Genomic DNA, 14,202 nt, shown 5'->3' with positions numbered 1-14,202 from the left:
CTTCCCCTAACCCGGACAAAGCTGGGCCAATTGTGCGCCGCCTTATGGGACTCCTGGTCACGGCCGGTTGTGACACAGCCTGGGATCGAACCCGGGTCTGTAGTGACGCCTCAAGCACTGCGATGCAGTGCCTTAGATCGCTGCACCACTCAGGAGGCCCCTCGTAAAGTGTATTTTTATCTGTTTTTTTAAATCAAATTTTAGTGCTTACATCAGTTGATGTGAAGTAGAGTTCCGTGTAGTCATGGCTCTATGTAGTACTGTGTGCCTCCCATAGTATGTTCTGGACTTGGGGACTGTGAAGAGACCTCGTGGCATGTCTTTTGGGGTATGCATGGGTGTCCGCCAGTAGTTCAAACTGACAGCTCTGGGGCATTCAACATGTCAATACCTCTCACAAATACAAGTAGTGATGAAGTCAATCTCTCCTCCACTTTGAGCCAGGAGAGATTGACAAGCATATTATTAATGTTAGCTCTCTGTGTACATCCAAGGGCCAGCCATGCTGCCCTGTTCTGAGACAAAACTAGGGCCTGTAGGACCTGCCTTGTTGATAGTGCTATTAAGAAGGTAGAGCTGTGCTTTATTATGGACAGACTTCTCCCCATTTTAGCTACTGTTGTATAAATATGTTTTGACCATGGCAGTTTTACAATCCAGGGTTACTCCAAGCAGCTCAATTTACACATTATTTATTACAAGATTTAAGTGAGGTTTAGGGTTTAGTGAATGACTTGTCCCAAATACAATGTTTTTAGTAAAAAAACAAACGTATTCCTTGCCAGCCACTCTGAAACTAACTGCAGATCTTTGTTAAGTGTTGCAGTCATTTCAGCCGCTGTAGTACAGTTGCTGACTTGTGTAGTGTTGAGTCATCCGCATACATAGACACATCTTCGGTTGGATCTGGATACTGCTTTCAAGCTAATTTCTGCAGCACTGGTAAAGATGTGAACAATAGATGTTGCTGATTTCATTCCTGTGCTGTTTGTAACTACCCTGGTAGGTTGACTGATAACCTGAACCAGGTTGCTGGCACTGGTTACAGTTTGAAGATTTTTCTTAAGCGGGCAGTTTGATGAAAGCCAGTCAATATTTAAAACCACCCAGAAAATATACCTCTCTGTTGATATCACATACACTATCAAGCATTTCACACGTTATCCAGATACTGACTGCTAGCACTTGGTGGTCTATAGCAGCTTCCCCCAAGAATGGGCTTTAGGTGATGCAGATGAACCTGTTGCCATATTACTTCAACGGTATTTAACATGAGATCCTCTATAAGCTTTACAGGAATGTGGTTCTGAATATAAACAGGAACACCTCCACCATTGGCATTTCTGTATTTTCTGTAAAAGTTATAACCTTGTATTGCTACAATTGGTTGTTGTGGTGACATACCAGCTGCTCAGACTTGACGCAGAAGAGCTGGACGGTCTTGGCAGCGTTCTTGGCCACCGCCAGAGTCAGACTGGTGTCTACCGACGCCACGTTCAGCTCACTGTGGAGGACACACACATAACATAACATGTAGGACATCGGATAGAACAGGATCAGCAAAAGAAAAAGTGAGATGAACAACAGATGTACGAAATAATATTTCAGCTTTTTTCCTGAGAATTTTGTCTGAGTAGGGAACAGTGTTTGTGTAGGTGTGTACCTGGTGATGGTCTTGATGATGCTGTCCAGTTCGTCGTGGGAAGGGGGGTTGCGTCCCCCCATGGGGAACACCAGGTTGATGGGGTCAAACAGACGAGACAGAGACTTGGAGAGGTACGCTGCCTCGTAGGGCTGCAGGGAGTCCTTCAAAGCCTTCTCTGGACTACACACAGACACATGTTATTGATCACATGAATGTGTTCACATACTATATACATCGACGGTTAATTCTTTTCCTGGTTTGAACAAAGTTCTACATTTGGGAACATGCCTAGAGGCCAGATTCTCTGTCTATTTACACATCTCACACACGCTGATCTAGGCCCACAGCGAGTGCACAGTGGACTGGTCTGTGCTGCTGGAGCGTGATGAAGACATCAGCAGTGACAGGCTCTGGCAGGCCTACCCTCTCTTACGACTCTCTCTCTTTTCTCTCACACTGATGAAATGGGGAAGAGGTAGAGCTAACAAGCTAACAACAGCCTGTAGGGGCGTCAAGGGACAAGGTTGGATATGGGGTTGCGCATGATTACACACACACACACACACACACACACACACACACACACACACACACACACACACACACACACACACACACACGCACACACGCACACACTGCTGTATGCACTTCTCCAGCAGCGCTCCAATCTTTGGTTCATCTGGCCAGTCATTTTATGCACCATAATTCATCAGACAGGGCGCTTATTGATTAATGGTGCTCTCTCGTTAACTGAAATGTAGCTAAATGAGAATAATGACAATGACGACGAGTGATTTTCGCACAGGAGCAAATGTGCATTCAATGTTTGTTCTCCATCTCATCACCCTCTCCTCTGACTTATCCCTCCGTGTCAACCAGCCGATTCATCCATCTCTTCCCACCCCGTCACTTCTCCGTCTGGGCTTTTTCACACTACCTCCTTTCATCCTTTTCCCTCACTTTATCCGTTCGTGCAGTTCTCTATCAGCTTGTTCGTGTACCCTCTTTCCTCTATTCATGCACCTCTCTCTTCCCTCCCTCCCTCCCTCCCTCCCTCCCTTCGTCCATCCCCTCTCCCTCCCTTCGTCCATCCCCTCTCCCTCCCTTCAGCCCCCTCTCTCCCCTCTCTCTTCAGTGCCCAACCACAGCAACAGACACCTTGAGTAACAGAGGCAATTTGGCCCACAGCAGCGCCCGTAATTACAAGTTTAAACACTGAGACGACACACAACACACAGGCTGACAGCTCTAAATCAGAGAGCAAACAGAGAGACGAAGCGAGAAAGAGGTTATGGGGTAGAGAGAGACAGGCAGAGCAAGGAAATGAAAGAGAGGTAGAGAGCGGGATGGAGAGAGGGACCCAAGAGAGAAGAGAGTAATAGAGAGAGGGAGAGAAAGAGAATTAATAGAGTCAGGGAGATAACCTGGGTCTGCTCCCAGTGGCTCTCATGTACCCATGGTTAATCAACACTGACTCAACTTGACTGAGTGCCAGGGGGATAACCAGCAGGGCCAGGCTCTGTAGCCTGAGTACCCTGGCACAGGATCTCCTACTGGGAAACAGGGAGCAGCAAGGGCCCCTGGCTGGGCCTGGAGCTCTACACCATTAGGTTAATGTGTGACTCATATCAGGCTCCAGCAGTTACAGACATACGCTACAGTGTACAGGAGCCATTTCCACCTGTCTGGTCACATAGCCATCACAACGCAATTTAAACACTCAAGTTGTTGCATCTGTCACAAATATAGTTGCTTATTCCAGAAATCTACAGGCAGGATAGGGATATGTTAGGCCTGAAGTTCACCCAGTAGAGAGGGACTATGTCCCAAATAGCACCCTATTCTACGGCTGTCCCTGACAAAAAAAATATATCTTGGTTGACGAGAGTAGTCTGTTCTTCCTCTGACTCTCTTCCTCTGCAGCAGAGGTAACTCTGGGTCTTCCTTTCCTGTGGCGGGCCAGATGAGAGCCAGTTTCATCATAGCGCTTAATGGTTTTTGCAACTGCACTTGAAGAAACGTTCAAAGTTCTTGAAATCTTCCAGATTGACTGACCTTCATGTCTTAAAGTAATGATGGACTGTTGTTTCTCTTTACTTATTTGAGCTGTTCTTTCCATAATATGGATTTGGTATTTTACCAAATAGGGCTATCTTCTGTATAGCACACCTACCTTGTCACAACACAACTGATTGGCTCAAATGCATTAAGGAAAGAAATCCCACAAACAAACTTTTAACAAGGCACACCTGTTAATTGAAATCCATTCCAGGTGACTACCTCATGAAGCTGGTTGACAGAATGCCAAGAGTGTGCAAAACTATCATCAAGGCAAAGGGTGGCTACTTTGAAGAATCTAAAATATATTTTGATTTGTTTAGCACGTTTTTGGTTACTACATGACTCCTTATGTGTTATTTCATAGTTTTGATGTCTTCACTATTATTGTACAATGTAGAAAATAGTAAATATAAAGAAAAACACTTAAATGAGTAGGTGTGTCCAAACTTTTGACTGGTACTGTAGGTGTAATATAGACACCCTATGTTTGAATAAAACCAACTATACTGTATGTAGGATACTTTGCCTGATGCTTTGCCTGATGCTTTAGGCACTGAAATTAAAAATCAAGACACACAAATGACTAAAGAGGGAACAAGAGATCAATATAGCCTAACCAGAAGAAAAAAAACTGTTCCCAACCTGACCCTCTTCCTCCCGCTGGCCTTCTCAGATTCTGCCATTATGCTCCTGAAGTTGCTGGTAATAGGCTACACCAGCGGTCGGCAAGTTATCGTACCATTTCTACTGATCTGCATGCCAGTTCTGATTTTCATATGCACATTTTTGTGGAACAGTTACATTTAATTCATAATAAAGTCTTCACATCTCAAAATCAATGTCATGTGGTTAATTAAAATTATATCTAAATGAAAATTATACAAATTCAACTACTATTGCCATTGCCAATATGTAAAAATAGCCTACATAAAGCCAACAAATAAAAACACTGTAGCCCGCAGGTAGAAAATATCCTGATAAAAATAAATATCCTATAAACCACATTTGCTATTGCATGGCCTGTCTGCAAGGAACTTGAAACATGGTATCAACGTAACTTAGGTCCAGCCTGAAGCTCACACTAGCAAACTTGTAACATTGTATAAAATACAGTTGAAGTCGGAAGTTGACAATATTGAGACGAAGAAAAAATGACTTTCAGAAGCTCCACAGTGATGATGAGTTAAGCCAATTGGAAATAGTACATTTGCGCGCAGGCCAGGTAGCCTAGTTCTATGCGTAATCAGGTGCGTGTCCTTACTCAAGATTGACAGGAGCACTCCAAACAAAAGACAATGAATAAATTGACAACTCGTAAATGGAAAGAAATAAACCCACATTTTTCCTCACAAGTGTAGCCTAGATTGTGCACTCCTAAAAAGACAACGGTAAGACTAATATTAATAATATATTGAATCCATTAACAGAAATGACCGTAACAAAACAAACATTTTAGATGAGAAATGATGGGAATGAACTGTAAATGTACTACTGGTGTGCCATCCCCACGGCCTCTGCAATGGATTAGTCCAATCAGAAAGGTGTGAATCAGACCAGTGTCTCGTGTGCCATAACATTATTTGTACATATTTGCCAATGCTCAACAAAAAAAAATATATATCGGCCGACCAACAGCCTATCGACCAAACAATTGACTAAATGGGGTCAGCCCTACCCTATTCCCTATGTAGTGCACAACTTTTGACCAGGGCGATGGGAGGGTGAGTCTGGTCTAGCAGGATTCTATAAAACTCTGATGTTGGTGTTTCTTTATCAATCGTTTTCTTCAACTGTCCTTCGATCGTTCTCTGTTCTCTCCACTACAAAGCCCTGTCTCTCCTCAGAGAGGTGCCATATAGCTTGCTCCCGTCAGATAGCTACTGCCCTCCATGTCTGCATTCAACTACTTCTTATACACTCACACTGGAGGCCTTTGGAAAAGCTTTATCTCTCTCCCTTCTTTCACTCTTCCTGGCACTCTGCCCACACACATACACACTTTATCTCTAACTCGCTCTCTCTCTCCCCCATCACTCTCCTCTGAGCACTCTAAAATATGGTAGGTTTAATGGACGTTTACTTTCTGCTCCATCCATACCAATCAGTATGCTGGCTGTGGCCGGTTCTGTGGTTTGTTTTAATTGCTAGTGGTCTCCCATATTTAAACTCTCCTACAGCTTTAGTACTGTATATAAAGAGATAGAGACTTTACCACGTATCACAGAATGTGTGTGTGTGAGAGAGAATCTTCATACTGAAATTATTTCTGTCAATCACAGCAAGCTGGGTCAAATCTCACACTGGTTAGTCAAGGTAAGGCTCTGTCTCTGTGTGTGTGTGGTGTGTGGTGTGTGGTGTGGTGTGTGGTGTGTGGTGTGTGTGAGACTCATCCCGAACCGGTCGATCACTGAGTAGGATGTGAAGAGGCAGACTGCATACTGTAACAAAGCCGAGAGAGTGTGTGTGTGTGTGTATATGTTCACTTCAGACTCACTCATAGTCGTGTTTGGTTTGTGTGAAGAGGTCCTGGTTGTCTATCTCTGTGGTGGGCAGGTCCATGGCGGTGTCCAGCCCTGCGCTGCTCGATATCACCCCCTGGATGCTGGAGCTGTACTGCTGCAGCCGACGCCACAGGTCGTTATAGAGACGGAGAAGCTTAGGGTACTCTCCCTCTAATGCTTGCTTGAGGAAGGATGAGGCTGGAGAGGGAGAGAGAGAACGAGATGGAGAGAGAGTGAGAGAGGAGGGGTAGGGGTGAGAAGGAGGTCACAAAAAGAGAAGGATGGGAAGGAGGACGAGCAGAAGAGTGGAGCCGGAAAATGTCACCTTCTGTGTTTTAATGACTGCAAAGGTAAACATCTGCTTTGATGCACACGAACAGTCTTTCTGCTCCCGTGAACTAGAAACATCACATTATCCCCGATTACCAGACTAGAGCATGGATGAAGGGATGAGACTGAAACAGAAAGACTATCCTGATAAAATAAAATAAAATAAATGGTGCCATTTTCCCGCTCATTATTATGTTAATTACCTGACTTTGCGAGTGATTAGTTGCTCGTTAAGGGATGATATGCAGATTGTTTTAATGTAGATTGATTTGGTGAATGCATAATATAGTGTATTATAATGATTCATACAGGTTTGAACTGAAGTACTTTCAGGCTCTTGTATATTTCCATATGCTAATAGAAACAAAAATGATTTCACCATAAGAGAAAGAATAAGAGAAAAACATTGAAAAATATTTGGAGGGGTGGGGGGCACTGGCACAGAGACAGATGGATAGAGAGAGAGAAAGAGAGAGCCAGGGAGACAAAGACAGAGAGCGAGGGAGGAAAGAGAGCGATACTGGGCCTGTGCGTATGAACTCCGTATTGACCAGTGAGAGTGAATGAGGAGCATCATTAACAGGTGTTAACACTGTACTGTGTTAGAGCAGGGATCAATAGACACTGATTCGTCCAAGGCAGGCTGATGTAGGCTTCACGACATGGCAAAGACACACGTAATGATTAGGGTGATGGTGACTGGATCATAGCTTGACTTCGCTTTTCCTTTCTTTATGTTCTCGAGTCTCTCTCACCACCAGGGCATTAGATACAGATCTCGGCGGGAGAAACAGCAACGGCGTCTATAAGAGTTTTTAGAAACAGTTCCATACGCAGTCAACAGATCCTGTAGGTAGGCAGCCCACAGATCGTTGTGTGAAAATAAAGTTAACAGCACCACAGGAACCAAACGTGCCTCTCTTACTCACATCTAAATCTACTGACATGTATCCCATCTGCTGAAATGGTAAGATAAGGAGGGGGCGGAAACTTTTCTCCGCGGTGTGTGTGGATTGATGCTGTTGGGTTGTCTCTCCACCTGTTATAGGGCCTGTCCCATGGCGGGGTATAAATTAAAGAAGGGGTGTGCGAGTGTGTCTGTATGTGTTTATAGACCCTGTCCCGTCTGAAAAGGGGGTATATATCACCAGAGAGGTGTAATCATACCCCGCAGTGTTTGGGACGGGACAGGGAGGGGCGTTTAGGGTTTATAGGCGAAGGGAAGAGTGATGGCCCACTGTTTGTGCTGTACCGCTGACACACACACACACACACAAACGCAGGGAAACGCAGGTACAGCATTATTTGCAGGTGGCATAACGCTATGGCTGACAGAGAGGAAAATGAAGAGAAATGTGAGAGGGGAGAGTAGAGAGAGACGCAGAGAGAGAGTAAAGCAACACACACACACACACACACACACACACACACCACACAGCACACACACACACACACACACACACACACAAGACTCACACACCCATCAGCTACGAGGGTGCATCAGCGTTACTCTATGAAACAGACTTTGCTATGTAGCCTCACCAGCCGTAGCTCTCTGGAACTCCACCGAGAGAGTGTGTGTGACATCACTCCAAAACGTGTAGAGGATATCGGGCTGGCCGTCCTGCCGAGAGAAGAGAGAAACAACTGAACAGAGGGTCACACAAGGAGACACACACACACACACAGGGCTGTGATGAGTGCAGTCTGCGCCCAACAGGCAGAAGGGCAGTGTGACTGCCATTATCATCATTATCTACCAGTGTGATTCTCAGCCGCACCAGATGCTGCTATCGCCGCACACATTTATCACACTGCAAACCAGCTAGAAACACACACGCGCGCGCGCCCACCGTGCTGTGCCATAACCATCACCGTGGACAACAATGACAGCTCCTCGCCATAATGACAAGTCATAGCAGGGCGTCTCACGATGGGCTGAGGAGGCTTGTCCACTAATGAGTATCCACTCCTCTGAAGCACGCCGAGCTAGTACACACATCTGACTCAAATAAAAGTCTTGTAACACAGGGAATACACACGGACTAGATAGGGTGGTGAGGACAGAGGAGTGCCATTTTTAAACACACACACAAACGTAAATGCAAACACTGACACACACGCATGAACACTCAAAAACACACACACACACACACACACACACACACACACACACACACACACACACACACACACACACACAGTTTACTGAACACACACACGACGGAAGTGAAAGTAGAGAGGGAGGGGAAAGTCTAATCAAAACAAAGACATGAAGGAGGAGTGTGTGTGTCACTACGGCCCTCCATCAACGTGGCCCTCCTCGCCTCCGAATACAATCACTGCTAATCAGTGGAGAAGGAACACACACATTGGGAGGTAAGAAGGACACACAAGCATGCACACACACACACATAGATGCTAGTAGCAGATTAGTGTGTGTCTTCGATGGGTGAATTTCAATTATTTAATGGCCGTGTCTCACAGAAACTAAAGTAAACTAGGCCTACTTTGCTTCATGTTCTGCACCAGGGGTGGGCAAACCTTTTGGCTCGAGGGCCACATCGGGATTTTGAAATTCAACGGAGGGCCGCATTTTTTGGGGGACCAATTGTTTGTTAAAATCAATTTGCGGGGGCCTCCTGAGTGGAGCAGCGGTCTAAGGTACTGCGTCGCAGTGCTTGAGGCGTCACTACAGACCCGGGTTTGTTCCCAGGCTGTGTCACAGTTGGCTGTGACTGGGAGACCCATGAGGCGGCGCACAATTGGCCCAGCATCGTCTGGGTTAGGAGAGGGTTTGGCAGGCCGAGATTTCCTTGTTCCATTGCGCTCTAGCGACTGCTGTGGCGGGCCAGGCGCATGCATGCTGACACGGTCGCCAGGTGCACGGTGTTTCCTCCGACACATTGGTGCGGCTGGGTTCCGGGTTAAGTGGGCATTGTGTCAAGAAGCAGTGTCGCTTGGCTGGGTCGTGTTTCGGAGGATGCACGGCTCTCGACCTTCGCCTCTCCGGACGGGAGTTGAAGTGATGGAACAAGACTGTAACTACCAATTGGATACCACAAAATTGGGGAGAAAAAAAAAGTGTAAAAATGTTTGGGTTTAAAAATAAATTATTATTCGTATTTAAAAAACAATTATGTTATGTCTCGCGGGCCGGATTGAAGTGCCCGGCGGGCCATACTTTACCCCCCCCCTTGTTTTACACTGTCCTGTGGCCCAACACAAAGAGAAAGGGCACACACAGTCCATCAATGCTAACCTGCTAATGTTAAACCAGCACAAAACAGACCAGACCATGTGTATGTCCTCCTTCTAAAACATACGCACACAGGCATGCACGCACACACACTAGATCTTAATTGGGGCAGACTGATAATAGGTCCACTGCTCTCCCGAATATAAAAGGACAATTATAGGACTGTGGACTTTTATAGAGGATAAAGAGAGATGGGGAGACAGATGGAGAGAGCGTGACAACGGAGGGAACGAGAGGGTGGGGGAATAGAAGCAGAGCAAGAGAGGAAGGGAGAAAGAGAGGAGCGGGAGCAAATTAAGAGGTCTATGCTCCTGTAAGAAAGAAAATTGGCACAGCTGAATCTCTTTCAGCTTGTATTAGATAACTCAAGTCCCTCCGAGCTGTTCTGCTTAACAGCCCAGCATTCTGCTGATGCAAGCAGAGTCAATAAAACCTGGGTAGGTCTGGTTCAGGACAGGCCCAAGTAACGGACCGGTCAGGATAGAGAAAGGGGAATGGGAGAGGGAGAGGGGAGGGGAAAAAGGTAGGCAGGGGAAGGCAAAAGAGAAGAGAATGATACTGCCAAGAGTTTTTTTTAAATTATTTTACCTTTATTTAACTAGGCAAGTCAGTTAAGAACATATTCTTATTTTCAATGACGACCTAGGAACAGTGGGTTAACTGCCTTGTTCAGGGGCAGAATGACAGATTTTTACCCTGTCAGCTCGGGGATTCGATCTTGCAACTTTTCAGTTACTAGTCCAACGCTCTAACCACTAGGCTACCTGCCGCCCCGGTAGTAGAGGAATAGATGTTGTGGAAGGGTGTGCTGATGACAGTCCAGGGGCAAGGACACACGGGCCTTTTATGAGGACATGGCGTCTCACCTTAATGATCTCACTGATGAAGCAGACGTGAGTGACAGGGTCTCTCTTCTTCGTCAGGACCTTCTGGAGGTGTTGCACCTAAAGACGGAGAGATTACAGGTTAACTCCGTACTCCCTGACTAGGTACATTACTCTACTTCAGCAGGTAAACATGTGCACATTTACTTTTAAAATATCTGTAAAGTTAAAAGCGTACCTGTCCGCAAGCGGCACAGATCTGGTCTATGAGTTTCTCTAGGTTGGTCCAGAGAGCAGCTCGGAACGCTGCCGTGTTACCTGGGGTTGGCATCACTGCTCTGCCTGGCGCACCTGACACACACACACAAATGAAATGACGCGGGTTAAAAAGTTACACACGACAAGAGTACCAAAACTGAAACACTATTTTCCTCACCCCCTAACTCTCACCCCCACCTACCTCTGTTGCCAGTGGGCTGGGTGAGTCCCTTGATGTCCAGGGCGGTGGTGACGTTGTCCTGTATGGTGGTCCGGTAGCCCTCCACCACCCCACTGATGGTCTCCCTCAGACTGCCCAGGTTATAGAACACCTGGAGGGCCGTGCCCACCTGGGTCGGGTTCTACATGGGGACACAGAGGAGAGGAGACAATTGGTGTGTGCGTGTGTGTCAGGTTCAGTCATTCAACCCCAACCCTATCTAGTCTGAGACAGTTAGTCTTGGAGCAGAGTGGAGTCCAATCAACCAACTAAATACACGTCAGACATACTTCTACTAACTGGACAGACACACAGAATGGAGTGTACCTCACACTCTGGAATAGCACACAGAGAAACACACACACACACACACACACACACACACACACACACACACACATTTGCACACACACACACACACACACACCTCCAAGCTCAGATGATTGACGTCACTATATGCAAGGGAGGGGCTGGTCTAAAAATGGGTCATATTCAACAATTCTCCTCAGCTAACGGAAACAGATCAGGATACGCAAGTACTCTGACATTTCTCAGTGTGAATGTGTGTGCATGGTTGTGTGTGAGTAATTACTAGTAGGGTCTGATAGCAGCTCTTATTAAGGAACCAGCGCTCAGTACTAATCGGAGCTTTGTTCACCATCGTCCAGAAACCGCTCACACCCTCCCCATCTCTCCCTCCCCTCTCTCCTTGCTGTTGCACACATGAAACAGAGATTGAGGTCAGACCCCAGTCTTCTAGCTCCCTCCCTCTCCATCTCATTTCTCCGGCCTAACGAGTTCTTGGAAACACAGTTTCAACTCTCTCCATTCTTAACTCAAGGCCATTTTGGAAACTGCCCCTAAATTCAGCTTCAGCTGGGTCATAATCAGGAAGCCAGCGCCAGAGCTCACGGCACAGTTAGGTGTCAGCTGGTGGATGTGATAATGTCAAGACCCTGTCATGGAGCCTCGACCCCTGCCGTCTGGAAGACGTGACACTATATGTCTCATGTCTGCAGTCCATGGATCGGTCAATGGGGTGACACAGGTGTTGAGTAAACCATGCTGTTATCATGTCCAAAGCCATGACGCAGTACTTCTAATGCCAAAGAGTTTGCTGTGGATAAAAAGGACGCGTCTATGCATGACACACACACAGAAATACACTTACTGATGAGGGACGATATTTGATCAGTTCTTTGCGAGCTTGAGCTCTGCAGCGTCCGTCCGGGTCAGGTGGGTAGGTGTGTGTGTGTGTATATATATATACAGGGCTCTGTGAAGGCCAGTCAAGTTATTCCACACCGATCTCAACAAACCATTTCTGTATGGACCTCCCTTTGTGCATGGGGGCATTGTCATGCTGAAACAGGAAAGGGCCTTCTCCAAACGATTGGAAGTTGGAAGCGCAGAAACGTCTAGAATGTCATTGTATGCTGTTGCGTTAAGATTTCCCGTCACTGGAACTAAGGGGACTAGCCCGAACCATGAAAAACAGCCCCAGAGCATTATTCCTCCTCAACCAATCCGAATGAGATGCTGTGGCGTGACCTTAAAAAGGCGGTTCATGCTCAAAAACCCTCCAATGTGGCTGAATTAAAACAATTCTGCAAAGAAGAGTGGGCCAAAATTCCTCCACAGCGATGTGAAAGACTCATTGCCAGTTATCGCAAACGCTTGATTGCAGTTGTTGCTGCTGAGGGTGGCACAACCAGTTATTAGGTTTAGGGGGCAATTACCTTTTCACATAGGGCCATGAAGGTTCGGATAGCTTTTTTCCCTTAATAAATAAAATGATCACTTAACTGCATTTTGTGTTTACTTGGGTTATCTTTGTGTAATATTAAAATTTGTTTGATGATCTGAAACATTTAAGTGTGACAAATGTGAAGAAAAAAATCAGGAAGGGGGCAAATACTTTTTCACAGCACTATATATATATATATATATATATATATATATACACACACACACACATACATACAGTTGAAGTTGGAAGTTTACATACACCTTAGCCAAATACATTTAAACTCAGTTTTTCACAATTCTTGACATTTAATCCTAGTAAAAAATTCCCTGTCTTAGGGTCAGTTAGGATCACCACATTATTTTAAGAATGTGAAATGTCAGAATAATAGTAGAGAGAATTATTTATTTCAGCTTTTATTTCTTTCATCACATTCCCAGTGGGTCAGAAGTTTACATACACTCAATTAGTATTTGGTAGCATTGCCTTTAAATTGTTGAACTTGGGTCAAATTTTTGGGTAGCCTTCCACAAGCTTCCCACAATTAGTTGGGTGAATTTTGGCCCATTCCTCCTGACAGAGCTGGTGTAACTGAGTCAGGTTTTGTAGGCCTCCTTGCTCACACACGCTTTTTCAGTTCTGCCCACAAATTTTCTATAGGATTGAGGTCAGGGCTTTGTGATGGCCACTCCAATACCTTGACTTTGTTGTCCTTAAGCCATTTTGCCACAACTTTGGAAGTATGCTTGGGGTCATTGTCCATTTGCGACCAAGCTTTATAAGTCTGAGAGGTTGCCTCAATATAACCACATAATTTCCATCCTCATGATGCCATCTATTTTGAAGTGAAGTGCACCAGTCCCTCCTGCAGTAAAGCACCCCCACAACATGATGCTGCCACCCCCGTGCTTCACGGTTGGGATGGTGTTCTTTGGCTAGCAAGCCTCCCCCCTTTTCATCCAAACATAACGATGGTCATTATGGCCAAACAGTTCTATTTTTGTTTCATCAGACCAGAGGACATTTCTCCAAAAAGTACAATATTTGTCCCCATGTGCAGTTGCAAACCGTAGTCTGGCTTTTTTATGGCGGTTTTGGAGCAGTGGCATCTTCCTTGCTGAGCCGCCTTTCAGGTTATGTCGATATAGGACTCATTTTACTGTGGATATAGATAATTTTGTACCTGTTTCCTCCAGCATCTTGACAAGGTCCTGGGATTAAGTTGCACTTTTTGCACCAAAGTACGTTCATCTCTAGGAGACAGAATGCGTCTCCTTCCTGAGCGGTATGACAGCTGTGTGGTCCCATGGTGTTTATACATGCGTACTATTGTTTGTAGAGATGAACGTGGTACCTT

General features: G+C 45.6%; 1 protein-coding gene across 1 annotated transcript in view; it reads right to left on the bottom strand.

Moving 5' to 3' along the window:
* LOC111950239 (conserved oligomeric Golgi complex subunit 5) overlaps positions 1-14,202 on the bottom strand; it is a 92,152-nt gene that overhangs the window by 10,349 nt on the left and 67,601 nt on the right. Inside the window, exons 8-14 of the mRNA XM_023967662.2 lie at positions 11,081-11,240; positions 10,859-10,971; positions 10,663-10,740; positions 8,080-8,161; positions 6,201-6,405; positions 1,664-1,825; positions 1,405-1,504 (exon numbers count right to left, since the gene is read on the bottom strand). Of these exons, the coding sequence (XP_023823430.1) occupies positions 1,405-1,504; positions 1,664-1,825; positions 6,201-6,405; positions 8,080-8,161; positions 10,663-10,740; positions 10,859-10,971; positions 11,081-11,240 (900 nt within the window). The remainder of the gene's footprint in view (positions 1-1,404; positions 1,505-1,663; positions 1,826-6,200; positions 6,406-8,079; positions 8,162-10,662; positions 10,741-10,858; positions 10,972-11,080; positions 11,241-14,202) is intronic.

Source organism: Salvelinus sp. IW2-2015, linkage group LG3 (assembly GCF_002910315.2).
Source record: "Salvelinus sp. IW2-2015 linkage group LG3, ASM291031v2, whole genome shotgun sequence".
Classification (NCBI taxonomy): domain Eukaryota; kingdom Metazoa; phylum Chordata; class Actinopteri; order Salmoniformes; family Salmonidae; genus Salvelinus; species Salvelinus sp. IW2-2015.
Note: the sequence above shows the minus strand (reverse complement) of the source record. Positions and strands in the feature narration are given on the sequence as shown.